This window comes from Pecten maximus, chromosome 11 (genome assembly GCF_902652985.1).
Source record: "Pecten maximus chromosome 11, xPecMax1.1, whole genome shotgun sequence".
Taxonomy (NCBI): Eukaryota; Metazoa; Mollusca; class Bivalvia; order Pectinida; family Pectinidae; genus Pecten; species Pecten maximus.
Window position 1 is genome coordinate 40,290,185 of NC_047025.1, and position 27,571 is coordinate 40,317,755.

At 36.9% G+C, this 27,571-nt stretch overlaps 4 protein-coding genes across 13 annotated transcripts; 1 reads left to right on the top strand and 3 right to left on the bottom strand.

The window, feature by feature from the left end:
* Positions 1 to 37: 37 nt before the first annotated feature.
* Positions 38 to 8,653, top strand: LOC117337585 (translocon-associated protein subunit alpha-like). The gene is made up of 8 exons (XM_033898629.1): positions 38 to 240; positions 1,942 to 2,172; positions 3,009 to 3,136; positions 3,700 to 3,831; positions 5,055 to 5,134; positions 5,464 to 5,542; positions 6,361 to 6,457; positions 7,356 to 8,653. Exons 1-8 carry the CDS (start codon positions 165 to 167, stop codon positions 7,433 to 7,435), a joined length of 903 nt encoding a protein of 300 aa, XP_033754520.1. The 5' UTR covers positions 38 to 164; the 3' UTR covers positions 7,436 to 8,653.
* Positions 8,654 to 12,186: 3,533 nt separating this feature from the next.
* On the bottom strand, positions 12,187 to 20,037 carry LOC117337586 (cysteine and histidine-rich protein 1-like). 9 transcript variants are annotated; one of them, XR_004534859.1, is made up of 5 exons: positions 19,778 to 20,037; positions 17,764 to 18,002; positions 16,011 to 16,222; positions 14,799 to 15,465; positions 12,187 to 14,763 (listed from the first exon to the last, which is right to left on the bottom strand). XR_004534859.1 is itself a non-coding variant. In XM_033898631.1 (4 exons), the coding sequence occupies exons 1-4, from the start codon at positions 19,979 to 19,981 to the stop codon at positions 15,071 to 15,073; spliced, it is 1,050 nt and encodes a 349-aa protein (XP_033754522.1). In that variant the 5' UTR covers positions 19,982 to 20,037; the 3' UTR covers positions 12,187 to 15,070. The 9 variants fall into 9 exon arrangements, 1 of the variants encoding a protein (XP_033754522.1); XR_004534866.1 differs by having other exon boundaries at positions 12,187 to 14,241; positions 14,764 to 15,465; XR_004534865.1 differs by having other exon boundaries at positions 12,187 to 14,480; positions 14,764 to 15,465.
* A 564-nt stretch (positions 20,038 to 20,601) lies between these two features.
* Positions 20,602 to 23,141, bottom strand: LOC117337587. Its single transcript, XM_033898632.1, has 2 exons — positions 23,077 to 23,141; positions 20,602 to 23,040 (listed from the first exon to the last, which is right to left on the bottom strand). The coding sequence occupies exon 2, from the start codon at positions 22,958 to 22,960 to the stop codon at positions 22,007 to 22,009; it is 954 nt and encodes a 317-aa protein (XP_033754523.1). The 5' UTR covers positions 22,961 to 23,040; positions 23,077 to 23,141; the 3' UTR covers positions 20,602 to 22,006.
* A 1,232-nt stretch (positions 23,142 to 24,373) lies between these two features.
* On the bottom strand, positions 24,374 to 26,823 carry LOC117337588. 2 transcript variants are annotated; one of them, XM_033898633.1, is made up of 2 exons: positions 26,738 to 26,823; positions 24,374 to 25,465 (listed from the first exon to the last, which is right to left on the bottom strand). In XM_033898633.1, the coding sequence occupies exon 2, from the start codon at positions 25,444 to 25,446 to the stop codon at positions 24,883 to 24,885; it is 564 nt and encodes a 187-aa protein (XP_033754524.1). In that variant the 5' UTR covers positions 25,447 to 25,465; positions 26,738 to 26,823; the 3' UTR covers positions 24,374 to 24,882. The 2 variants fall into 2 exon arrangements, with proteins under 2 accessions (XP_033754524.1, XP_033754525.1); XM_033898634.1 differs by lacking the exon at positions 26,738 to 26,823 and adding an exon at positions 26,597 to 26,709.
* Between the last annotated feature and the right edge of the window lie 748 nt (positions 26,824 to 27,571).

Consider the following 27,571-nt stretch of genomic DNA (forward strand, 5'->3'; position numbering starts at 1 on the left):
TTATTTACAGTGGGAATATTGCCCAATCAGACATACGCTTTCTTGTTCTCTGAGGGACCGACTGAACATAGAGCTTCCGGAACTACATCAGAACTGTATTCGCCGATAAATATTGGAATCCGCCAACATCTGTACAAAATAAGACATAATCGAAGTTTCTGAAGATGAAATCGTTTCTGGGGAACTTCGTTTTATTCTTATTACTCGTATTACCATCGACATTGCTTTTGTGTGGAAATGGTAAGTGTTTAATTGTAGTTGACACTCACCGGCTTATTATATTTTACCTACGTGGCACCTGTTGATGCTACCGACGTTGGGTGATAGGTTGTTGTTGATCAGCCTTTATTTTGATACGAGTGTAGATTTCTTAAAATAATAATCCGTGTTGACTGAAATGACTTGGCGTGTCAAGAAATGTCTTGAGGAACTCTTTCTTGTCTGTCATAAACATCTAAGAAGTTGACATGTCAAGCTGATAATCCATATTGTAAGAATTTTGAAGTAGGCGTGTCAATATTATGACAATAAGACAGTCGTCAATTTTGATATTTTTTCTATTGATATATTTGTACGTGTTAATATTATCATAACATAAATGGTGCACACCAGGTCAAACAGTAGCCTGAGTGAGTAGGATGCACTTGCCACTTGAGCTTGATTTGCCAAGTAGTAGTTGGGGTACGTATACCACTCAACAAAACTTAAATGGGGCCCTATGTATAAAACATCTGACATCAACAAAGCAACCAGAACGTCAGGGTTTCTAAAAAAAACTTGAATATAAACTAATTTCAGTAAAAGAGCAAGGACACCAATTATTAGTTCAGTCTATACATTAGAATATATGCTTGTTCAGATCTGGGACCCTCATAAAATCAAATGGAAATGGTCCAGCGTCATGTCGCCTGCTATGCGACACATTGGTATCAGCATATCCAGTGTTGGAGTTATGCTGGGCTGGTGTGGTCTTGTAGATAGTCGAGGGGATGCCAGAGTAACCATGATATACAGAATATCACACAACCTGGTTGCCATTATAGCAAATATCAATTTCTGGTTCCTCAAATCTGTCGAACTCCCTCCTCACAATCTGTATCCTACCAAATCCCTCATGCACCACTTACCGTAAAAAATCTTCCTTTCCGAAAACTATCTGATTGGAACAAGCTCCCTAGGCTTCTTCACCTGGTCTATGTCAAAGCTCTTACTGTCTTTAAATCTCAAGACCAGCTGTCCGACAACAGATTTCTGTTCATGCACATAGTTTTAACCCCCCCTCCCAGAGCCAAGTGTAGATATTGACATAATATTGGAGGCCAAAGCTTGGTAGTACACATTAACACATAGTGACCAGCTTCTGATATTGCCAAAAGTTTTCGTTACAAATGGTCTGAAGTCAGAAGATCACAATCTATTTTAATTCTTTCACTTGGGACGATACAACCAGTGCCAAAGCTAAAGAAAGTAATGACTTAATTTAATTGACAGCGTTTCATTATACTACATTTCCATATCGGTATTGTCAAAATTACTTTGATATTTCAATTAGATATATACATTGATGTCAAAAACGGAATGATTGCCTCTTATGAAAGATCTAAGAGATTTTGGTTACATTGTTTAAACATTGTTTCCATACATTTTGGCAAAGTCTTATGGAAGGGACCTTTCAAATTCAACATATTTGGTTGTATAATTTGATAGATGAAAATTTCTGTTGAAACCTGTTATTTATGCCTACTACTTGTGAGAGTGCTTAATTATAAGACATTCTTCGCGAGTAGAACATGGCTGTCACATAGAGAACTTAGGATCTGCACAATAAGCCGAGTTGACTGATGTTACAATTGGTTTTACTCCGAGCTGCCCCTGATACTGTTCTGTATGTTTTGAATTTTTCTGACAAAGATTATGTCAATTCTTCTCTATTAAATACAGGGAATACAGGAAGTTTGGTTGCCTATGCTGATGAAGACCATGGAGATGCCATGGAAGGAGAAGAAGATGACGATGCCAATGTGGAAACTGAGGATGCAGGGGAAGATGAAGGTGCAGCAGTAACCGAGACAGAAAAGACTGATGAAGAAGAAGAAGAGGAAGCTGAACAGTTGAAGCCTTCCGAAGATGCTGATGCTGTCATTTTGTTCACAAAGCCTGTTGATTCTACAGGTATTTTCAACTTAATGGAAACCCTAGTGACTAAAAATAAGAAAAGAAAAAAAAATACTGATGACTATCACTATCATGCAACTTTTTAAAAAGGGCATGTTGTACATTGATGTAACCAAAGTGCTGCATTTTTGAACAGCCTATCTTTTCAGGGGTTATATTAATGTTCTAGAGACCTATGTAATAAATTGTAAATTTAGGCTAGTATTCCCTATAGCTATGGACCATCTTTTTCCTCAGAATGAAAAAAATCATTTTGAAAGTAAAAACCGTTCCTCATATTGGTGGAAAAGAAATGTTTTAGTGTACAAAAATCGTTTTGCCATCACAAAACAAATAAAACCCGTAATAAGACTTTAAATATGCTTTCATTTTCAACTCCTTTCATGCTTTCTCTCTAGCACTTGTTGTTAGTCCTTTAGCTTTCACCCCTAGTATTAAAGTTTTCCGAATAAAAAGGTGTAGTATTTCCCAGATCCTAGATTGACCCCCTCCCCTGCTTTTTGTATACATCCATCAGCATATTAATTTATATATCAGTACCAATATAAGAAACTTGTTAGTCAAATTTCATTGTTTTTATGATAAAAGTCCAGGTCATGATTTGAATATTGAATATATATATATATATAATCGCGCTATATATTAGTTTGGAGAATGGGTGAGATATTGAATTGTGCAATTGTATAAGAAATAAATTTATGCAGGCATGTCAAGATTGTGATGGGATTTGTATTGTGGTTCTTCTAATACATTGTAGATTATTTTTTCAATAAATTTTAATTTGTAATTATTTATGGTAACATAATTACTAATACAATATCTCTTTGTTTCAGACCTTCCTGCTGGTCAGTTGGTGAGGTTCCTTGTTGGATTTACAAATACTGGAGATAAGACCTTCACCGTGGAGACCTTAGAAGCATCCTTCCGTTACCCACAAGATTACAGCTTCTACATCCAGAATGTAAATATTGTAGCATCTTGAATTTGCATTAATCTGGTTCAATTGACAAAACGGTCTGAAATATCAGGATTCTCTAAAATGCGTTTTTGACAGACAAAATTCTAGGAATATTGAAAGTTGTTTAAATAGGACTTTTTGTTTGGTTGTTTTTTTTTCTTCGCTAATATCTGTACCCAAAACAGATCACTGCCTGAATATTTCAATATTTTATGTTTGGGGCCTATATAGCTAGCTATATTTGAACCAAAATACATAGGCAGGAAAAAAATAACTGTTTGCATGATCCCCCTTTCCAAGATGATTTTCCATAATTAACAATTTACACCAAAAAGTTGCTTTATAATTCATCAGTTTTCTTCCCAAATTTAGAACACACCATCCAAAATGAGTGAAAAATAAGTATTTCTGAAAGTTGTTCTTCTGTAGATAATGGATATCCTTAATTGACAAATATGACGTATCAATATTTATTATATACCGGATTGAACTAAAATTTAGAAATGGAAGTAACACTATATTAAACTGTTGAAAAGTGAAATGAATTGTTGTAATTGTTGTCGTAGTTCACCACTGCTACATACAATGCTGAGGTTGAAGGGAGCAAACAGGCCACATTTGAGTATGGATTTACACCCAGTGACACATTTGCATCTCGACCATTTGGACTGACAATTCTATTGAACTACAAAGATGATGTAAGTTGGCTATAAAGAATGTCTGAAATGCAAATTCCAGCAAGCAAAAGTTCATAATAGCTTTTAGCTTTCCTTGAGATTTGCTAGAATAATTTGAAAGAAAAGTTTGAACTTAGATTTCATTTTGAAATCGAAGTTATAGAACCTTTCAAACATCAAATTAAGTGATGAATGGAAAATATTCCTAATTGATCTTTAAAATCCAATAACTTTGTTCTCGATATAAATTTATACTTCTCTACACACAAAACAGAAGACATTGTGTCCGTTAAAAATTAACTAACCAGGAAGTATTAATCCTGCTGTTGTATATATACATGTGTGACTGAGAGAGGGCTGATGATAACCCTTTGGTTTTAATTTCATAAATGTTATATACAATTCTGTGTTGTGGGGTGGGAATGGATTTTGTGGGAGAAAATATTAATTACCAAAATTAGGCAAAGATGAGGCTTGGCAACCCGGGTAAGAATCCCTGAGGTGTCATCATTAGGTGAAATAAGGAAAGTTTAGTTTCATATACACTATAAATATGAAATGCCTGTATTTTTACTTCCTTTTAACAGAATGCTTCCTGTACTTGTAATATGACAACTATGTATTAGATGAGCTGTTTATACACTTAAAATTCTGGTCATGCTCAATATTATGTGTAGATGAAAATTTGATATTGTAAAAAATTAAAAAGGTCAAAATCATATTCCTTCAAGGCATACACTGGCCTGATCTATGGTCTACAAACATATTTCTTGTTATACCATTTTTGATTTTCTGATAATTGGCAGTAAAACCAAATCTATTTTAAAGCTTGTCTTCAGATTTGCGGGAATTACAAGAAAAAATATAAAATTGCCATCTGACATTGTTCATTACTGTAGACGAATTTATTCCAATGATGGTGTGAAATGTAAGATGGCCTGAACAGTTTTACTGCCAAAAGTCTGTGTTTCCACTAACCTTACTAATGCTGTATGTTTTTTTGGTATGACCTTTGGGAAATTCAACAAAAAAACTAGTATTCTAGTATTAAATATTCTTTCTCCATATAACCTTTAGGAAAAACTAATAATACTAATAGAGTTCCTGACTCACCTATCCTATTTGTTTCTCGCTTGGGAAGGGGGGGGGGGGGGGGTTGCTATTTTCTAACCAATTGTAACCATCGTTATAGGGAACATGCTTCCTGCAGTACAATATCATCATTTCATTTAAACTATTTGCAGGCTGGAACCCAATACCAACATGCTGTTTATAATGACACCGTAAACATTATAGAACCTGATGAGGGTCTGGATGGTGAAACGTAAGTTAAAACAGATTTGACTATTCATGATATCCAACTTTGCAGATGCTGGATTAATTTAAGTCGGAATATTTTGTTTGTATTAACTTTTTTTTGTTCTTCCCATTATTATTAAAGCTTTTATATCAAGTATTATTGTAGGCTTCATTTTAGGATGCAATTTGTTGTCAGATTTTGTTATGCAAAACAAACAAACAAGAAAGCGAAATACAATTATGAATAATTTAATTTGAACTGAATTGTAATTTTTTTAACAAAAAAGTGTCTAGTGTAAGAAAAGCCATCTTGAGGTATAGTTGCATGACTGATTATCCTTTTTCTTTGACCAGATTCTTCATGTACCTGTTCCTTGTGGCCATTGCTATCCTCCTCATCGTTGTAGCCCAGCAGTTTTTAGGGTCTGTCACAGTAAGTTGTGGTTATAGTCAATATTTTGCCCAGGAAGGAGAGGCTTTCATATGTTGTAAATATAAAGGATCATGTGTAGATGTGCATGCAACTATTTTTTTCCCAAAATTATTGTTGCTATATGGTAACGCTAGTCACGTTTAACAGGTTTTTTCTCAAAATCCGATAAAGAGCTATAATACCTCATTATTTGAAATGGTGGCCTCTATTTGGGACGCTGCTGTATGTTCTTATGTTTCTTATGTCTCCCTGTGATAGGGTGGGACTGGTGTTGACTATATGTTATTACCTCAATAAAGCATACTGCTGAAGACACCCAGCAGGACACCCCTTCTGGTCACATTATACTGATAGCGAGCAAACCAGTTGTCCCATTCCAAAAATACTGAGCATTGAGGAGTAGCAAATACCATTGAAAGCCAGGGGAAAGAACTCAAAGCCTTCCTCAAAGGGATAAATGCTAACTAAAGTTAAAATGAGGCAGTGTCAAGGGGACGATTTTGCAGGTACAATTCTTACGCCCTATCTACAGAGCAGGGCATGCAATGGGGGCAGCAGGTGCCCATCTTATTTACACCATGTACTTACAAATTCATTGAAATGTTTGTCATTTTGAGAATTTGAAAGGTTACTTTGTCATTTTGAGAATTTGAAAGGTTACTGTCATTGATATAAAATGTCAATGTATCTATTCCAGAATGTTCTGAATCTGAAAAAAAATACTAGTACTGAGTTAAAGCAAGTAAAATTTAAACCATGTTTATAATGAAAGGCCAAGATTTGTAAATATATTATTTTTTTCCTGTCGTAATTTGCAGAAAAAGCGTCTGATAAAGCCTCGGCAACCTGTAGAGATGGGTACACAGAACTCCGATATCGACTTCGACTGGATCCCAAAGGAAGCACTTCAGATGAGTAAGTTTCTAGGCAAATAAAGGGATTATAGGGTGTTCTTCATAACTGGTATATCACTCTTTAATGATTTACTCTGCTATGTAAATTTTGTGAAAGCAGACCCAAGAGCTAAAATGATTTTGACTATAGCTACAATTTACTAGTTGTTAGTGGATGATAATTATACATAATAAAAAAAATCATGTTTGATCCATCTGAAAATATATAGAAAGCTATTTCAATAGCTTATTTTATCATTGTAACCTTAATAGATTAATGAATTCGGAAGTAGATTTTCAAATTATGACAGGCTTAATCACTACATATTTGTTTCTGATGTTTAAAGGTTTGTTTCAGCCACTAGCTATGTTTGTAGATAACTGTAATACAGTTTGTCAGGTGTGGATAGTAGTCATAGTACACAGTTAGCAACACATGATAAAAACTAACATGTTTAAAAGTCTGGTAAAATGTGGAACAGATATGAAAGATTTAAATGATATCTGATTTTAACTGGATTTATGAATATAACATGATAAAAACTAACATGTTTAAAAGTCTGGTAAAATGTGGAACAGATATAAAAATCTTAAATAATGTGAACTGATTTTGACTGGATTTATGAATATAACTCAAAGGAAACTGAGAAAGGAATGCTATAAAACAGTTTACTGCCATAAATACACGAATGGAGATGTCCTTTCTGTGGGATCATTGACTAACATTTATATTATAACAGTTACATACAATGACCGAGATGTCGTTTCTGTGGGATCATTGACCAACATTTATATTATGACTAAGTTACATACAATGACCGAGAAGTCGTTTCTGTGGGATCATTGACCAACATTTATATTATGACTAGATTACATGCAGTGTATTGTACATGTATCATTTTCTTGCTTCTTTTTTTCAGACACCTCCCCAAAGCGATCCCCAAAGCAATCACCGAGGCAGAGGAGGAGCAAGAGGACCGCCGGGTCCGGCGAAGAGTAATCATAGAACTCCTCTGTCTCATTGAAGTCGCTCTCCAACTTAGGTCGCTCATACCTGTACAGCGAGAATACAATAGCTTTGTCGATTGTAAAGCGGTTATAAAATTATTCACAAGAAACCATGTCTACCTTTAGTTTGCTGTTAACTTCTAGATCTCTATATAAGTATTTTGTTCAGGTGGTGCGAGGATGAACGTAGAAGAAAGGTGGTGACAGATACCTCATATGAAATGCATTTTGAGTTTGTGTGAAGATATTAGTGATGAAGTACTGTGATGAAAAATTCCAAGTCCTCATTCCAAAATGCTTGCAATTTTTTGTATTGCTCAATCGAATGCTATGCTTTAAAACTTATCAAAACCATTGGTCTCACTTTAGATACTATGACAATTATTTCTAGACTAGCTGTAAAGGGGTTATAGATAACCGTTGGAAACAAGAGCTTTCCTCAAAGACCTGATAAAATTGGTCTTTTTTCAAGTACAGTAAGTGAATGGCAGCAGGAAAGTTCAGGTTTACAACAACTTTAGTTCTGGAATAGAATTGATCCTTGAGACGACACAAACTATACAATGTGAAGTGCACCGGTGTAACAACTTTATCAATGGCTGTAACATTGGTACATTACAAGTATTCTCAGACATTGTAAAAATATTGAGATCAATGGTGTTTGATTGGCAGCATCCTTTCGGGTGAGAGTTGGTGCAGTGAGAGAGTTGATGGTAATGGGAATATATGCATGTGTACAATAGCTGTTTAAACTCTGGTAACTGGGATAGAAAAACTGTCTTCTGTAAAGTTGTGTTTTGTCCTTAATTATGACTTGTGATATATTTAAATCGACATTTGTGATTTATAGTATAGATTTATACTAGAAATATTCATACAAAGCTGCAATATTTTTGTGTTATTTGATATGACTAAATTTCTAATTGGATAAAGAACACTAACCTGGTAGGAATTTTCATATGTATTTTTAATACAATTTAAACGTGAAAAATGCAAGGTTCATACTATTTAAACTTTAAAAATTTGAATAACTTTCACGTTTGTAAGTGCTGGAGTTGGTTTCTTTAATGATTTTATTGACTTCTAGTCAAGCTGTGTATGTTGGAGCGATCAGCAGTAGATGCTAAGATGAAGACTTTCAATTTGTAAGTCGTCTTAAAGTATTTTGTATTATTCCACATTTCTGGAAATAAAACATTTTTTCGTAAAAGTCGTTGTTCTGGTAGTCAGTGAAAATTGTTCAAACCTGTAGATGAAGAATTCCTCAAGTTATTGTCATCATACCACACAAGGTAAGGGACAACAAACATTGTATACCACATCAGTGTAGTGAGCCATGGACAATTGTATCGGTCATATGTTAAGACCTGAATGATAATTATATTTAGTGAGCCAGGGACAATTGTACCGAGACCCGAACAATGATGGTGTGTAGTGAGCCATGGACAATTGTGCTGAGACCTTAACAATGCTGGTGTGTAGTGAGACCTGGACAATGATGGTGTGTAGTGAGCCATGGACAATTGTACTGAGGCCTGAACAATGCTGGTGTGTAGTGAGCCATGGAAGGTTGTACCTGAGGCCTGAACAATGCTGGTGTGTAGTGAACCATGGACAATTGTACTGAGGCCTGAACAATGATGGTGTGTAGTGAGCCATAGACAATTGTACTGAGGCCTGAACAATGCTGGTGTGTAGTGAGCCATGGAAGGTTGTACCCGAGGCCTGAACAATGATGGTGTGTAGTGATGACAATGATGGTGTGAGTGAGCCATGGACAATTGTACTGAGGCCTGAACAATGCTGGTGTGTAGTGAGACCTGGACAATGATGGTGTGTAGTGAGCCATGGACAATTGTACTGCGGCCCGAACAATGCTGGTGTGTAGTGAGTCATGGACAATTGTACTGAGACCTGAACAATGCTGGTGTGTAGTGAGCCATGGACAATTGTACCAAGACCTGAACAATGATGGTGTGTAGTGAGCCATGGACAATTGTACTGAGGCCTGAACAATGATGGTGTGTAGTGAGCCATGGACAATTGTACTGAGGCCTGAACAATGATGGTGTGTAGTGAGCCATGGACAATTGTACCAAGACCTGAACAATGCTGGTGTGTAGTGAGCCATGGAAGGTTGTACCCGAGGCCTGAACAATGCTGGTGTGTAGTGAGCCATGGACAATTATACCAAGACCTGAACAATGCTGGTGTGTAGTGAGCCATGGAAGGTTGTACCCGAGACCTGAACAATGCTGGTGTGTAGTGAGCCATGGACTTTTGCACCCTTTGTATGTGATCAAGGCCTGAACAATGCTGGTGTGCAGTGAACCATGGACTTTTGCACCCGAGGCCTGAACAATGCTGGTGTGTAGTGAGCCATGGAAGGTTGTACCGGAGGCCTGAACAATGCTGGTGTGTAGTGAGCCATGGACAGTTGTACCATTTGTATGTGATCAAGGCCTGCACAATGCTGGTGTGCAGTGAACCATGAACTGTTGCACCCTTTGTATGTGATCAAGACCTGAACAATGCTGGTGTGTAGAAAGTCCGGGACAGTTGTACCATTGGTATGAGGTCAAAGTCTGAACAATGCTGGCGTGTAAATGAAACCGAGACAATTGAACCTCAAGTATGTGTCCCACTATCCAACCACCACTTATCTGTTTGTTCCAATACTGGCAGATATGTTTTGGATTATCGAATTAACAGTTTTAGGCTTTCTTATAATTAGTCCCACACCTAGAACCAGGGGAACTGGTAGGTTTTCCTTGTGACTGTCCTTCCACACATTGTATTCTCTGGGGTCTATATATCTCCTACACAACTTGACACTGACACTTCATACTACATGGTTTACCTAAGTGAGGCATTGTATGATGTCTCAAAATTGGGTCACTTTGACCTATAAAGAAAACACTTGTCTGGGCTAAATCTCCTACATATACTACTAGACATGTTTTGGTTCATCAAGGTAAAATGATGTGTTATGTGTCACAATATATAGTAGATCAGAGTGACCTACATCAAAGAAAACTTTTAGCTCCATCACATCTACTCTGACCTATATTTTGACCTTTTTCCAACATCATTAAAGGTTTGTTGGGGCTCATGGAACAAGCTTGTTTATTACAAAATTATCATCTACGCATTCTAATGGAGGGCTTAATTTGCAGGATTTTTCTCTCTTAACTGTGTTGCATATTTCAGTGTAACCCTGGTGAATACTAGCCGCACTATACCGCTCAGCCAGAGATCACTTCTTTAGCTTGATCGATTGAGCGTAAGACTAGTTTACCAGAGATCCGGGTTCAATCCCTAGCGGAGGCAGTGATTTAAATTTAATTAATCCTGTGCTCTGTTACATCAGTATGATATCAATGTTCTGTTTAAATATAGTTTCCTAGGGTTACTCACAAAGTAAATCAGATTTTTTGTATATGACCAAGTTTAGCAAAACCTATAATGCATCCTGTCTATTTGTTTACTGTATTACTACATCCATCTCTAAATCCCAAATGAAGATCAAAGTCACAACTGCAGAATCAGAACTTCACTTGAGCAAATTCCTAATGAAGTTTTGTGTTGTGTCTGTCCTTACCTTGTCCTACCTCTACCTCCTACATACTTGGGGCATACTGGGTAAGTTCAGCTAGGTGAGAGGAGGAACCAAATTAAAGTTACTTTGACCCAAACTAAACTTTGACCTACATGAAAGAAAGTTTTCATGGCTTCATTTCCAACATCACTTGTCACTGAAACTTTGGCAAGTGACTGTGATCACCTACCATTTCTTTTTACAAACATCAAAACAGTTTGTAAGTTCTTGTCATATATAATTTACTGCTCTTTGTGGGGACTGTCGTGTTCACAATAGTTTTGTTGTGAATTCCATTATGTATTAATAACAAATTTTAACATTAATCTTATATAATGCTTTACTATTATTGAGGTAGATACAGTTCTCAGCTATTCAAATCGCCCTGCGTCTGTGGGCTGTCCGTCCCTCCGTAAACAATTCTTGTTAGCGCTATTTCTCATAAATTACTCTAATTTCATATGTAAGTTTCCCTTGGTCCCTAGTTTTACATATTGCATTTTGGGATTGATCGGAAAACATGGTCGATAAGCAGCCATCATTGATTTTGACAATTGAAGTTTGTTATCGCTATTTCTCAGAAGGTGCATTAGGGATCTTTCTCAAATTTCATATGCAAGTTTTCTTTGGTCCCTAGTTGTGCATATAGCATTTAGGGACTGATTAGGAAACAACATGGCCAACAGGTAGCCACCCTGGATATTGACAATTGAAGTTTGTTATAGCTATATCTTGGAAAGAAATGAAGGGATTTTTCTCAAATTTCATATACAAGTTCCCCTAGGTCCCTAGTTATGCATGATGCATTTTGGGATCGATCGGAAAACATGGCCCACAGACGGCCATCTTGGATTTTGATAATTACAGGTTGCTACTGCTATATCGTGTTATGTTTAAAGTTTAAATTAAATGTTTTGAAAGAAGAGAAAAGATCAGTCTTTCATTTGACTGATATGGATCATTCAATGGTGGTCTCCAAGATCCCTCTAGGATCTCATTTGTAATTGATTACGTGCTAATCTAGCACCTCAAAAAACGTAAGCTTACCATACACGTGTATAGTAAGAAAGACAAAATCTAAACATGCTTTCTGGATGAAACATATCGATTTGGATACTTATTTGAATTACAACAGACACATACACTTTCAGCTGGATATGTTTATTTATACTACAACTGTCAGGCATTGTACAATATTGGTTCTGTCTCTCACCTGTCTACAACTGTCAGGCATTGTACAATATAGGTTCTGTCTCTCACCTGTCTACAACTGTCAGGCATTGTACAATATTGGTTCTGTCTCTCACCTTGACAACTTCAGTGGAATTATTGTCATTAATGTCGGGACATTAAAATAATTGTTTTTGTATTTAATGAAACCTAGAAGCTTAATAACTGTTCCACTCCTGTAGTAGTGGTCATTTGTTTTAACTCTTACGTGATGTTGACCTGTAAATGTTTCATTTACTAACAGCAATATTGAGCACAATTCTAAAACTTGGTTGACAAACTTTATTCAGCATTACAGACTCAATTTGCTGTACACTTGACTACAGAGACACAGATTTCAAATCCCACATTCTACATATGTACACTATACTTTGATACGTACAATATACATATTTAGACTGCGGGGTTGGAAATCCATGCAAGGTAGCTGTGCATTAGACAATTTAAAAATATTTGAAAACTGACAGAGACATCTTACCTTTGTAACAATCGGACAACCAACAGAGGTATTCAACAATACACACCTACGATCAATCTATGGTAAATACTACGTAAAACTATTTACATCATATTCTATATGTTGAGTCCCCTTTATGGAAACATATTGGGCCAGTCTTCCTCTAGAAACACTTTAATTCCCAAACTTTAATATAACACAAATTTGTATTAAATTTTCCGAAATAGTTAAAATTCAAACTTTGATTCCCATATGGCATGATAAAACTGCTGTATTTTTTCTCCATAATAGATCACAGGATAAGGGTAGATCTACAACATTGGTAGGCAACACTTGGGGGGGAATCTACTGTCAAGTATTTCTGGCTACTCTAATACAAGCAATATCTTAAAAGCTATGTACTTAAATAGGCTTTATTTACAATACAGGGTCTACTGTAATGTTACATGAGTTCAGTGTTAATTACAGTTGGCAGTAATATCCACACTTATACAACAGTAGTGGATCAGGCAGATTCAAAATCAGATAAAACTGAGAATATAAGAAAACGAAGTTTAAATGCTTCTCTAATGTAAAAAGATAACAAATATTGAGAGTATAAACAATACACTACTTCAATAACATACAAACATGACGCTATCTTTCAAAAACCCACCACATTTCATTTTCTAGAAAAAAATTAAAAAACACCTGTAGTCAAAGAAACTTAAGTATACATATATTTTTCTTGAGGTACCAATCTACATACAAGTAGGTAAGCCTACCAGATCAAGTTAGATTTTCAACCCATATAAAACTCTTTATGTTAATAAAATTTGATTGATATTTTAGTTGAACTTATTTATATAACCCAACAAACAACACAATGTTTCCACAATACACATATAAATGAACTAGTTATACACACTTTGACTATGAAAGACGTTAGCGTGGCAATATCTCTGGTAATATGTTATATTTTACTTACAAATTTGATGTTCAAAAACAAAAATGACAGTGAAACCTTGTTAATCAGGTTACTTCGAAGAAAATGCTTGAAATCATGTTTATTTGCATTGGTGAATGAAAAATCAAAATTTACCAACATAGGAAGCTGTGCTCTCTGGACAACCACACTAATGCATTCCTGCAAGGATCCTAAGCAAGCAAATCTACCAAGTCTCATTTCAGTTTTTCATGCTATCAAAATATAGATTAACAAGGTAACACTCATAAACAATGACCGATAAGTAAACGAATAAAACACTCTTGTGTTTCCGCATCAACTCAATCACTCCTCAAAACATCATTTTCATATCATTAAAAACATATCTAAATGAAATGCAACAAAGAATAATGCCACTTCTGTTCGGAAGGTAAATATATTTACTCGTGTAAAACCAAATCTGGCCCCAGAATACATCTAAACCTGCTTTCTCTTCATCTCCCACAATACATCTAAACCTACTTCCTCTTCATCTCCCACAATACATCTGAACCTGCTTTCTCTTCATCACCCACAATACATCTAAACCTGCTTCATCTTCCACAATACAACTAAACTTGCTTTCTCTTCATCTCTTACAATACATCTAAACCTACTTCCTCTTCATCACCCACAATACATCTAAACCTACTTCCTCTTCATCTCCCACAATACATGTAAACCTGCTTTCTCTTCATCTCCCACAATACATCTAAACCTACTTCCTCTTCATCTCCCACAATACATCTAAACTTGCTTTCTCTTCATCTCCCACAATACATCTAAACCTGCTTCCTCTTCATCTCCCACAATACATGTACATCTAAACCTACTTTCTCTTCATCTCCCGTAATACATCTAAACCTGCTTCCTCTTCATCACCCACAATACATCTAAACCTACTTCCTCTTCATCTCCCACAATACATCTAAACCTGCTTCCTCTTCACCCACAATTCATCTAAACCTACTTCCTCATCATCTCCCACAATACATCTAAACCTACTTTCTCTTCATCTCTTACAATACATCTAAACCTACTTCCTCTTCATCACCCACAATACATCTAAACCTACTTCCTCTTCATCACCCACAATACATCTAAACCTACTTCTTTTTCATCTTCATCATAAAAAGATATCGTTTAATCACTTAAAATTTTACTAGATTACAAACATTCTCTATGAATTTAAATATGGATGATTATTTCAATGTTAAATAAAACAAAATGATTTGCTGCAAGCAAAGGCCTGATGAAAAGAAATTCCTCAGGTAATGGTACACTGGGGTCAGATATAGACTTGCTCGAGTGAAAGTAATAGGAATCGCAAAAGAATATTGGAACAAAATGTAGAAACATTAAAATGTGTATAGTGATATTATGAGGAGCTACTGAGCACCATTATGAGTCGCATGTTTATGGTTTTAGAAGCCAGCAGCTTGTTACACTCCATTGAGTTGTGTATCGGCAGATTATTATACTCTGTCTCTGGGTTTTCATTGGAAAACTCCTGACTGTACACAACTGGGTTCATGAGCATCTCCCCGTATGGTCCCTTGAGAGCGATGAAGCTGACAGTGATTGGCTGGCTTGCCTTGCCCTTGAGGACCAGCTGATAAGACATGCTCCGTTCAGTGGTCAATGCGGGATTCTTCTGGTCATTATTGATGCGGGCCTTGATCACCCACTGGTGATTAAATGCTGAGAAGCGACTCGTCTCGTAGAACAACTTTGTTATGAAGTCGTCAGTTCTGTATGGCTTCAGTTGTAGATCTACAAGGTAATAGATTTCATTATCTACAAGGTAATAGATTTCATTATCTACAAGGTAATAGATTTCATTATCTACAAGGTAAAAGATTTCATTATCTACAAGGTAATAGATTTCATTATCTACAAGGTAATAGATTTCATTATCTACAAGGTAATAGATTTCATTATCTACAAGGTAATAGATTTCATTATCTACAAGGTAATAGATTTCATTATCTACAAGGTAATAGATTTCATTATCTACAAGATAATAGATTTCATTATCTACAAGGTAATAGATTTCATTATCTACAAGGTAAAAGATTTCATTATCTACAAGGTAATAGATTTCATTATCAATTCATTGTGTTCAAAATTTACAGGTAGTAATCATTACATTTCTATTCCATCAAACAAGAAATTCTTCATCTTGTCCGACTCGTTAAGATTTGTTTTCAAATTATTTCATGATGTTCTACCATTTTAACATCTATGGCAGTAATACGTTTGGTTTACCTGGTACATAATTTATTCTGTAAGGACTTCCAGGCTTGGTGTGTACCTACCATTGAAGGTAATCTTTTCACACGAGAGGAGAGAGAAGATCCTGCTGTAGAGCTGTGTCTCGTCCTTAACCTGCTGATCTATGCAGGCCACAGCCGCCATGATGTCGTCTCCTGACTTGTTGGGATGGTGACAGCCCTTCTCATGCTCTTTCAGCTCGTGATAGGGGCCTTTCCACGGACAACCGATGCGTGAGTATTTACATGTTGACAGCCTAGAAAATATGCAAATGGCAAATGTACCATCTTGTTGCGATTGCCACAAGAGCTGGACCTGCAAAAAAATTGTTTGTTTTGATTAGTGTACTTACCTTTATATATCCGTGAAGCTAAAAAAAGGAATACAGAATGATAATATCCAAACAGCTGCATGACCTTGGCACGTTGTCACACACAGGTTTGTGTTAATCCTCTTCTTAGTTGCATGTTTAGTGTTAACACACAGTTATTCTCATTGTAAATGGTGTTATTTAAAACCACCACATATTTTCCAGTATATGTATATATCCTGTTCAATGGAACACAGGGTGTGATAATTATACTGGTACAAACCAGTCTCCAGTAATCCAGTGTAGATAGTGCTAATTGTATGTACACCACTGCTTATCACTACACGTATCCAGATTAATAAGCACCACATGTGGTGCCAGGATCAGATCCCCACTAGGACACACCAACACAAGGTTATCTCCACTAGGGGGGTAACACGTACAAGGTCAACTATAGGTCAGTTACCGTAACACACCTAATGATGATGTGTATACCACAACTCCAGTTCCAAATTCATGTAGTAACACATCATCAAATATCGTAACGAGTTAGTGCAATGCTTTTCACAATCGTTTTAGTGTATCCATTTGATCTCTCAGTAAAAAGAGCACACCACTATAAGCTATCATATAAAATCCACTTAATTTTCGACTGAAAACCTTTAAAATTCAACATTGGAAAAAACACAACAACACAGACAATGAAACACATCTTTATTTGTATTTTTTTCAAATCTCCAAGTTCATGAAACTCGCAGAACAAACATGAAATTATAACACCTGGACCAGAAAAATTATCTCCAAGTTAAACCAAAGGATGGTGTGCAGTCAAAATGTCAATATTTGATAAGGCCAAAACTTTCGACTGGTCTGAATAAACCTGTACAATATTCATCAATTTGTTTTGTGAGCTTAAACTCACCATTTATTATACCATTTATGCAGTTTTATACAGTTATCAGAAGTTCCAGTCCTTTTTAGATTGAAACACAAATGGCCAAACCAAATGGTTGAATTTGATAATCATCCATAATCCCTCTTAATAACTTTGAACTCTAAATATAGGAAATTTAGGAGGATCGAACAGAAAACTGACAAAAATATTGCATGCTACTTTTACTGCACCTTGAAAGATATGAACATACTTGCCGCCTTCTGAAACATGTTTGTTGATTCAAGTCACTGTGGTCAACTTCTGAAATAGGCACTGACCCGCTGGTTGTAAAAGTGACCGTGATGACACAACTCCATCGGTCCTGATCAGGAACAAAAGACAAAAGTGTGTTTCTAATTATTAAACATGTTAATCAACAACAAAGAAGAAAGCATCTGGACAGCTGGGCTGCCCCATCCCCTCCATACAGATGCTTTCTCCTTTGTGTCGGTCAATAGGTGAGTTAGAGAATAACGGTGTGTGTAGGTGTGTGTGGTAGAGATCTAACTAAGCCTTAATTACGGAGGGCTTACCCAGACCACCCAATGCCTACCTCTCCTGACACAGCTCCCGCTCATGATGGTTGAGTAGATTACGTGGAAGCAGGCAGGCGCAGAACTGACAGGTACTGGGCAGCTCTGATACGGCTTTCTCTACAGCCAGGTTGCGGGTACAGGATGACTTGCTGATCTCACAGCGACAGTTGGGACATGTAGAGGTCTCGTCCTTCAGGCGTCCATCAGCAAGGAGATGGTTGAAACAACCAGCACACATCAGGTGGCCATTGGTACACTACAACACAAGTAATACTGGTTATGATCAATTTGAAACGAGATAGTACAACTTGGCCTCACTACTTATGTAGCCTGGAAATTTCAACAACAAATACATTGTATTTCCAGTCTTTGGGATCTACATCTCAAAATGTTACAAAAAGGCTAGAATTAAAGGTTTGAGCCAAAATGATGTGTAACACAGCATGGCAGTAATCAATATATATTGATGGTTAACCAGCAAAATCAATACACCCCTAAGGAACTCCGTCATCTTATCAGCTTCTAGTAACCAACAGGAGGAAGATCGAGAATGATAATCTGTCTATGGTAGCTAACAGGCAAGACCTGCTGTCACAGTCACAGATATGGCAATGTTCGTTGAGTAACCAATTGAGGTAACAGTACTGGATAGGCAGAGAGGTATATGAAAGAGTGCCCATGGCCAAGTACACACTCCGAGAGACTGAGCTTTGGAGTAGACAGAAAATTTAGAAAAAGGTCAATATCAAGATGGCCAAGAAATGAAAATTAAATAACCACAATACAATCACAGTTTGGACATGTTTGGAATTCAATAAAATAATGTACAAGGTCTTCAAACAGACATATATGTTGTGTATTTTGACACAAGGGACATAGACAGGGGGAGGGGTCATCTCTGGTTTTTACATATTCTTGGTTCCAAATTTGGTTGAACACATTACTGATTCCCTATAGCTATCTCCTATAATATATAGGGAGGGGGGGGGGGGGGGGGGGGGAATATAGGCGAGGGCTGGCAAAAGTGTATAGATAACTGAAAGGATTATGTTGAAAAATAATACAATATGTCCGACAAAATTCAAATCCTTCAATATGAGACTCACAACTTATCAATACAATATTGGTCATGAGTTCTCAACACCAGTTGATGTACTCGAAATGTAGTCATATATAGAATCTATATTATTTGATATATTCATTGACCATGCATTGATGGAGTAAATGTTTTATTATTATTTCTAAACCAAATTACAACAAAAATAGATTATATAATAAAAAAAAAATTAAAAAAAATTTGATTTGAAAAAAATGGATTCGTTTTGGAAAGCATACCACAGGTGCCTGACTCGTTTTATAAAATAATAACATATAAGAGTACATATAGTGCGAGTCAGCACCTGTGATACAGCTATATTGTAAGCTTACTAACAGTTAACACAAGCTTATAATTATATTGCCAAAAATAGCTAAGATGCAATAGGCAAGTTCATACAAGCATCATGTACATCTACTTTCTACATGTATCAAGTGTGTGAATCAGCTCTGGCAAGCTGCCAAGTATGTTAACGGGTCCACGACCAGTTTGTTATTGAATAGGTCAGCTGATCGTGTTCACGTGACGCTGACATACAGATCTGTCAGCATATGTTATGATCTGTCAGTTTATGTAGGTCACGAATGCATAACAAAGGTCATACACCAATTTAGTGCTATAAAATAACACGATTGCATTGCAAAAGTAACATAATTAAAATGTCAGACTACGATTTATGGACCATACAACAAAGTCACATAAATTATAATTGTCTACCTATTGATGATGAAATCGCCAAATACGGCAAGATGCTTTTTCCAGTTTCTGTACAACTGTACACGGATAATTAGTTAATAAGACTTGTGAATTAAATAATTAACTTTTACTAATTAACGCCACAATGAAGCAATTCATACCCCATTTGATATTTGATTATGAGGAGAGAAATCAAGAAAAAAGGACTTTTAAATGACAGCTTGCTGTCAGTTCGCTACCTGGAAACATATTCGTGGCAGGTCCAGACAAACTGCGCAGCAAAGAATTCCGCTCAGGCGATCTTCTAATCTTTGATCTTTTTCTGTTGATGGAATATCTAATTTTGCTTTCTTTTTCTCAGGCTCGAATTCCAGGTCCATATTTTCCTTATTTTCCACATTTTCTTGCAAGACAAGGTTCGATGGGCCAGGAATGTCAGCCATCTCGTTTGTTTACGTTCTGCATTTGTTGACGTTTTCGGGGCTCACTCCACTTCGCCTTGACGTCACAAACATCCAATCAGAACACGGCTGCTAAAAATAATCAACCAATCAATTCGTGTCTAACTCGTGCAAAGGGAAGTAACCACACACGCCACGTCAACTGTCCAGAACAGTACATTACAATACACGTTGTAATATTCATGTTTTGTTCTTTGGTAAAGGTTAAGGCATAAAAAATAAAGTAGAACTTAGATGATTGATGATTTTATTCAAAGCAGTTACTGAAGTCCGCTAACCACAGTTTTATATACATTTATTGGGAGAGGACCATGCATGACCAGCTGACGAAAGCATGGTTAGCTTAACGGCATTAAAAAATAAAACAATAATAGATACTAGTTCTAGACTGGATTTCTATTAACACGAAGTAGTTTTAATAGGTTCGATATATAACTTTAAATTTGCAGTGCGTGACAATATTTATATGTATATATAACAGCTATATTTTGAAAAGACACCTTTACTGTCAGTAAAATCACAAGCGATGTGATATAGAATAGATCGACTTACATTGTGGATAAAGATATAAAGTCCGACGCAAGTCATATAAGACAACACAGTTCAGGTACAATGCATTTATTTTCTCCGACACATCTATCAGCAATCCAACCCAATCGGCAAAAACCATAATTCATTGTAAAATTTGATTTCATAATTTTACTATTACACGTTTATAATCATGCAAAACGAGCCCCGAATACCATACGTATTTAAATATAGTTTCAGAATAACAAGTTTATCTATCAGTACTATCAAATGACACCTATCAACCTCGATAGCCTGGCTGAAAAAATTACACTGATCGCTATGTTAGTCTGATCTGTCACCCCGTCTTCCTATTATGGAAAACTTGTTTTTATTTCAGCTACACAAATAAAAGAAACAATTTACAACAAATAACACGAATCATCAGGAAGATATGTCGTCAGTAGTGTATTAAGTTTTCTTTTATTGTTCTTCATTTCTTCATCATTCAGTAATCATTGTAATCTAGTTTTTCCAAGGCGAATTACAATATTTCTTTCTGGGTATTTGACGATGAATTCGGGGCGATTTCATTAGCACCGTGAGGAAGGCACTTTGGTCACAATATTGGGCACCATTAGCAGCGCTACGGTCACAATACTGGGCACGTAATAGCGGAACGATTGTCACAATACTGGACACCATTAGCAGAACTACGGTCACAATACTGGGCACGTATTAGCAGCGTTACGGTCACAATACTGGGCACTATTAGCAGAACTACGGTCACCATACTGAGCACGAATTAGCAGAACGATTGTCACAATACTGGATACGTATTAGCAGCACTATGGTCACTATTATGGGCACGTATTAACAGAATGATGTTCACTTTACTGGACACGCATTAGCAGAACGATGTTCACAATACGGACACAAATTAGCAACTACAATTAACAGTATTATAGATATTGTAACATAATTCTAATACATTTTTCACCTGAACAATATTCTAGGGTTGTCCCCTAGGACATACACGTCCAATGGTGGTCCCCAACAGACATAACGTCCCAATGGTGGTCCCCATAGATAGTATGCCACATTGGTTGTCACCATAGATAGACTGTCCTAATAATGGTCCCCATAAATGGAACGTCCCAGTGGATATACACATAGGAATAACGCCCCTAAAGTGTCCCCATAGATCGGTCAAATGGTTGTCCTCATAGACAGAACATCCCAATTGTGGACCCCATGAACAGAAAGCTCTAGTGGTGGGCCTCATTGATAAAGCGTTCTAATTGTTGTCAACGGAGAAAAAGAACTGTCCAATGGTTATATATATATAGATATCGGCGTTCTTTCTTTTCGAACGCCGATGTGGCGCAGCGGTATAATCTGCGGGTATTTCTGGCTAGGCGATTGGGTGCCGTAGATCGTGAGTTCGAGGCCCGGTCAGGGCACGAGTCAAAAAGTTGTCTTCCTTCGTCATTTGTGATTCTAAGCTATATATATACGACAGAATGGCCCAATGGTGATCCCCATAGATAGAACATTCCAATGGTGACCCCCATAGATAAAACATTCCAATGATGATCCCCATAGATAAAACATTCCAATGGTGACCCCCATAGATAAAACATTCCAATGGTGATCCCAATAGATAAAACATTCCAATGGTGATCCCCATAGATAGAACATTCCAATGGTGATCCCCATAGACAGAACATTCCAATGGTGATCCCCATAGATAGAACATTCCAATGGTGATCCCCATAGATAGAACATTCCAATGGTGATCCCCATAGATAGAACATTCCAATGGTGATCCCCATAGACAGAACATTCCAATGGTGATCCCCATAGATAGAACATTCCAATGGTGATCCCCATAGATAGAACATTCCAATGGTGATCCCCATAGACAGAGCATTCCAATGGTGATCCCCATAGATAGAACATTCCAATGGTGATCCCCATAGATAGAACATTCCAATGGTGATCCCCATAGATAGAACATTCCAATGGTGACCCCCATATATAAAACATTCCAATGGTGATCCCTATAGATAGAACATTCCAATGGTGATCCCCATAGATAGAACATTCCAATGGTGACCCCCATAGATAAAACATTCCAATGGTGATCCCCATAGATAGAACATTCCAATGGTGATCCCCATAGACAGAACATTCCAATGGTGATCCCCATAGACAGAACATTCCAATGGTGATCCCCATAGATAGAACATTCCAATGGTGATTCCCATAGATAGAACATTCCAATGGTGATTCCCACAGACAAAACATCCATATCATGATTTCCACAGACAAAACATCCGTATGATGATTCCAACAGACAGAACACCTATGGATGTGATCTGCCAAGATCTTGAAAAGCTTAAGAGAAACCTCAAACCTTGAGGGCTCTGTAACTTGCCCTAAATGTGACATCCCGAATTCTTTGTTTCAAAGACAAACAAAATGTAAGCCTAGATCCTGTTCATTAAAACTAGACTAAGGTCAGCAGGAAGTAGTATCATTAAAACTAGACTTAGGTCAGCAGGAAAAAGACGTATCGTTAAAACTAGACTAAGGTCAGCAGGAAGTAGTATCATCAAAACTAGACTAAGGTCAACAGGAAGTAGTATCATTAAAACCAGACTAAGGTCAGCAGGAAGTAGTATCATTAAAACTAGACTAAGGTCAGCAGGAAGTAGTATCATTAAAACTAGACTAAGGTCAGCAGGAAGTAGTATCATTAAAACTAGACTTAAATCAGTAGGAAGTAGTATCATTAAAACCAGACTAAGGTCAGCAGGAAGTAGTATCATTAAAACCAGACTAAGGTCAGCAGGAAGTAGTATCATTAAAACTAGACTAAGGTCAACAGGAAGTAGCATCATTAAAACCAGACTAAGGTCAGCAGGAAGTAGTATCATTAAAACTAGACTAAGGTCAACAGGAAGTAGTATCATTAAAACTAGACTAAGGCCAACAGGAAGTAGTATCATTAAAACTAGACTAAGGTCAGCAGGAAGTAGTATCATTAAAACTAGACTAAGGTCAGCAGGAAGTAGTATCATTAAAACCAGACTAAGGTCAACAGGAAGTAGTAATTAAAACTAGACTAATGGTCAGCAGGAAGTAGTATCATTAAAACTAGACTAATGTCAGCAGGGAAGTAGTATCATCAAAACTAGACTTAAGTCAGTAGGAATTGCAGTATCATCTATGATATGTTAGTAATGCTGATCTTGTCACACTTAATACTGCTATATATCTTATATACATGTATTATAAACTTGATCAGCCTCATTCTCACTAATTGGCATGGTTGATAGGTTTCCACCTGGAAACATACCTGTATAAATGTGTCTATCTGTTAAGAACATGTGTTTAGTCAAACATTGTACAGGCAAATACAATATAACAATATCTAATATACAACAAACAAACAAAACATTCTAAGCTAGAATAATTGAAAAATAATCACAGTAACCTGATTTAGGAAATTCTAAAATTTTGTGCCAAAGTCAAACAAGTTTAATTAAAGTAACAATTTATTTGTAACAATTCATTATTTGTAACAATCAGCTATTATTATAATATTTTTTCAAAGTATTAAGAACATTTACCTTACATTTGAAATATAACCATTAGTCATCAAAATGATTAAGAAAAGTTTAGCATTGACTGCAGCGTTTGAAAAATTAACCAAATTGCAAATGTACACAATTTTTTAGTGGCCATGCAGGCACCTTATAGGTCAATAACTGGTCGCCAATGGTGAATTTAAGGTGGCATGGCCACTAAAATAGGCGTCACTTTGAGCCCTGTAAAAGATAAACAAACAGTTGTCCAATCTTTAAAAATAAAAAGAAGTTGTATTTATTTCGTTGTTCAGAAAAGTAAACAACAAATGTTCATACACAACAAACATTTCATGTTCTACAGCTTCCAGATTTAGCATCTTGTCACTAAAACGTCGTGTCACTGGCCACACTTCAACACAGTCAAGGGTTATCTCCCTTATATCACAAACTGAACACAATCTATAATAGGATGTAAACTTTTAATGAAACAATGATTTCTAATTAACATCTAATTAACCCCCAATATGATTTGTTAGCAATAATATTAAGTTTATATATGGATATATACACAATGAGACCTATAGGTCAAGGCAAGTTTTACAACCGGTTACCACTGTCAATGTTCAGTACTGTAAAATTTAACTGTAACCGATATCTGCTCTTCTCTCTGTTTTGTGCAAAAAGAAATAACTTTTTGCACAAATATGAGATCTGTAATCACTGAAAAGCTGGGATACAAATTAATGTATGTCAATGAGCATGCTGCTCATTCTGTCTTCACTACAGTGCTAATTTAAAGAGCGTGTTGCCTACAATTAGAAAATAGTGAAGGAAGTCTACTTTTGGAATGTCCAGCAATTTACCATCAGAACCAAAAAGAATGCCAGCAGCTGCATACACGAAACAAGCTCCGAAGCCAAACCAGTTTTTGTTCATCGCACACAATGTTGCCATGGTGAGGATGGAGAACCCTGATACAGCCTGTGAACAAAGTTCTCGGTTCTTGGGTGGGAGGAAGAACACCACTAACAGGATACAAACAATAAATATTGAGATCTTATTGGCCAGGGCTGCTGATCCATACTTGTAACAAAACATGAGTGCAATCATAGGGACACCGATAGCACCAGCTGACCAGGACAGGAATTTGTGGGCGTTATAGATAATGGTTCCCTGTGGTTGTTCCATGGCAAAACGGAAGATCCCCATGGATGCTGCACAGCCTTGTATGAACATCCCAATGGCTGCATTGTTGTATTTGTGTTCGTACCAGTAGTATGATACATAGAAGGCCGATATAGCCAGCATCAAATCGGACAACGAAGTGCTTAGCTGGCGAGGCATGTTCTATTTTACCTGTGACCTGAAAATTAAAATAGTTACAATAAAAAACATGAAGCAGAAAAACAATGTAGTTGCACATATATATACAAAATGTATACAGAAAGGAAAAAGAAACCCAGCTAGAAATTGTCCTGTGTAGGGGAAATAAGACATAATAGAATGTAATGATGGTTTGATTGAAAGATAATGAACTTCTGAACAAAAGATGACGGTTGTGAATAAGTGCCTGTTGTTTCATCATCCACCAGGGCATGCACATCACCTTGGACCTGCCGGGGTTTGTAGCCCTTAGAACCAAGGTTATGTTCCCTTGTCACTATAAAGGGTACCTTCCCCTATATCCCATCCTCACTAGTCAAGAGTCATGATCCTACTCCTCTTCAAAAGGCAGAATGTAGGAGTAGGTAGATCATAGAAGTAGGCAGATGTAAACCTTGGCTAGTGAAGATGCCTATGACCTAATTGATCCTTGCCAATAAATGTTCAAGGTATCCATTACTAGACAAGTTACAAGATAAAAATTAAATTCCATGCAGATTAAATTAAAAACCTGATGGAAGCATTGTATCAGCATACCCTGCTGGAGAGCAGCGTAGGCAGGGTATGAATATTTGTTCTAATACTAATACTGTAATGACCGACCAACCAGAGCATCCTCCTATAACTTCCAGTTCTCAATCTGTTCAAGAAGTTGTGCTTGCTGTTTTGTGATGTTTCAAGATTTGTTAATGAATGCAATTAATAGTTGCTGTGTTGTGCATTCACATGGACTTGTTCAGGCGTTAACAAAATATCGTCAATCCCCCTCCCCCCTCCCCCCAAAGGTGGTAATATATATAATTTAAACCAGGAGGTCCATTGGAAAACGACGATTGGAGAGCTTATGGACACCGATGGGATAATGCAAGTTCAAAACCCTGATCCCCGGAAGTATCATGCGAAGTACGTGCAATCCTAATTCCGTGTCCCTGAAATTGCATTTTTCGAAGACATTGATTGCAACTTTCATAATCAGAATCGAGCTGATTATCACCATGGTGGCAACACGCCATCTCCTCATTAACAATTCTACAGGCAGCTTATAAATCAATAACTGGAGCTGTTCAGGACGATCATTTGTCGACTGCATGTCACAATAATAATAACATACCGTACGAGAGACGGTGACATTGACTCGGCCTACGTGCTGCTGAGATATGGGTTTGCGATATTGTCATAAACTCCACAAAAGTCATCGCGTGTTGTGACGACAAAATATTTTGAAATATGACCAAAGTCTGTTCCAACTTACCTGTATGAGACTGGACTGCACACCTCTCGCAGCAAAACGCGTCTAACACTACAAACATCAGTAGTACTACACGCTCGCAATGAAGGTCAAAGGGCAGAGTTTACCTTGGCACACGATCTCTTTCCGGGCTGCAAAGGATTCGTAACGCAGAGATTTTTTGTCAAGCATTTTATTTATTGCCAAACCCTGTGACAATAACCCGCACAATCCCTATCAACTATAGAGATAATGATATATATATATTTATATAAATATTATAAATATAATTTACAATGCTTTGGGGGGGTGGGGGTGGGGGGTTGGGGTTGGTTTGGGGGGGGGGGGGGGGGGGGGTTTGGTAAAAACGAAAAAAGGGGTGGTGGGGTTTTAGAAATAAAGGACTAAAATTTTGTTATTATGGGGGGGGGGGGGGGGGGGGGGGGGGATAAAATATTTGAATAAAAAAAACTGAAAAAAAAATTCTGGTGGGTGTTTTAGAAATAAAGGACTGCGTGCGCTAGGATTTGATGCTTGTTTGATAAATGGGTTGGTATTGAAAATTTCATTTCCGACATAGTTCCGGATGCCTACTCCGCATAATTATACAGATATCACATACAATATCTCAAATTTATCCAGTCTATTGTTAAATATTTTAATATTTGGAGCAGATACAATGTCTTCTGATGAGCGGTTCCACATTTTTTAAAGTTCTTATTGTGAAACTATTTTCTCTCCGGTTAATTTGTCCTGTGCTGTTGGGGGGGGGGGGGGGGGGGGGGGGGGGCGCCATCTTGAAATGACCTCGATCACTATGTCTGTGTCCTGTGTTCATCCAAAGCTTGACAAACTTAC

Excerpts from the sequence above, each read along its gene's own strand:
- LOC117337586 (XM_033898631.1), bottom strand. The coding sequence starts at position 19,981 with ATGGCTGACATTCCTGGCCCATCGAACCTTGTCTTGCAAGAAAATGTG. Across the intron at positions 16,223-17,763 it reads CGGGAGCTGTGTCAGGAGAG|GCTGTCAACATGTAAATACT; the intron begins GTAGGCATTGGG and ends CATATTTTCTAG. Across the intron at positions 15,466-16,010 it reads TGAAAAGATTACCTTCAATG|ATCTACAACTGAAGCCATAC; the intron begins GTAGGTACACAC and ends ATTACCTTGTAG.
- LOC117337588 (XM_033898633.1), bottom strand. The coding sequence starts at position 25,446 with ATGCCTCGCCAGCTAAGCACTTCGTTGTCCGATTTGATGCTGGCTATA.
- LOC117337587 (XM_033898632.1), bottom strand. The coding sequence starts at position 22,960 with ATGTCACATTTAGGGCAAGTTACAGAGCCCTCAAGGTTTGAGGTTTCT.
- LOC117337585 (XM_033898629.1), top strand. The coding sequence starts at position 165 with ATGAAATCGTTTCTGGGGAACTTCGTTTTATTCTTATTACTCGTATTA. Across the intron at positions 3,137-3,699 it reads ACAGCTTCTACATCCAGAAT|TTCACCACTGCTACATACAA; the intron begins GTAAATATTGTA and ends TTGTTGTCGTAG. Across the intron at positions 5,135-5,463 it reads GAGGGTCTGGATGGTGAAAC|ATTCTTCATGTACCTGTTCC; the intron begins GTAAGTTAAAAC and ends TTCTTTGACCAG.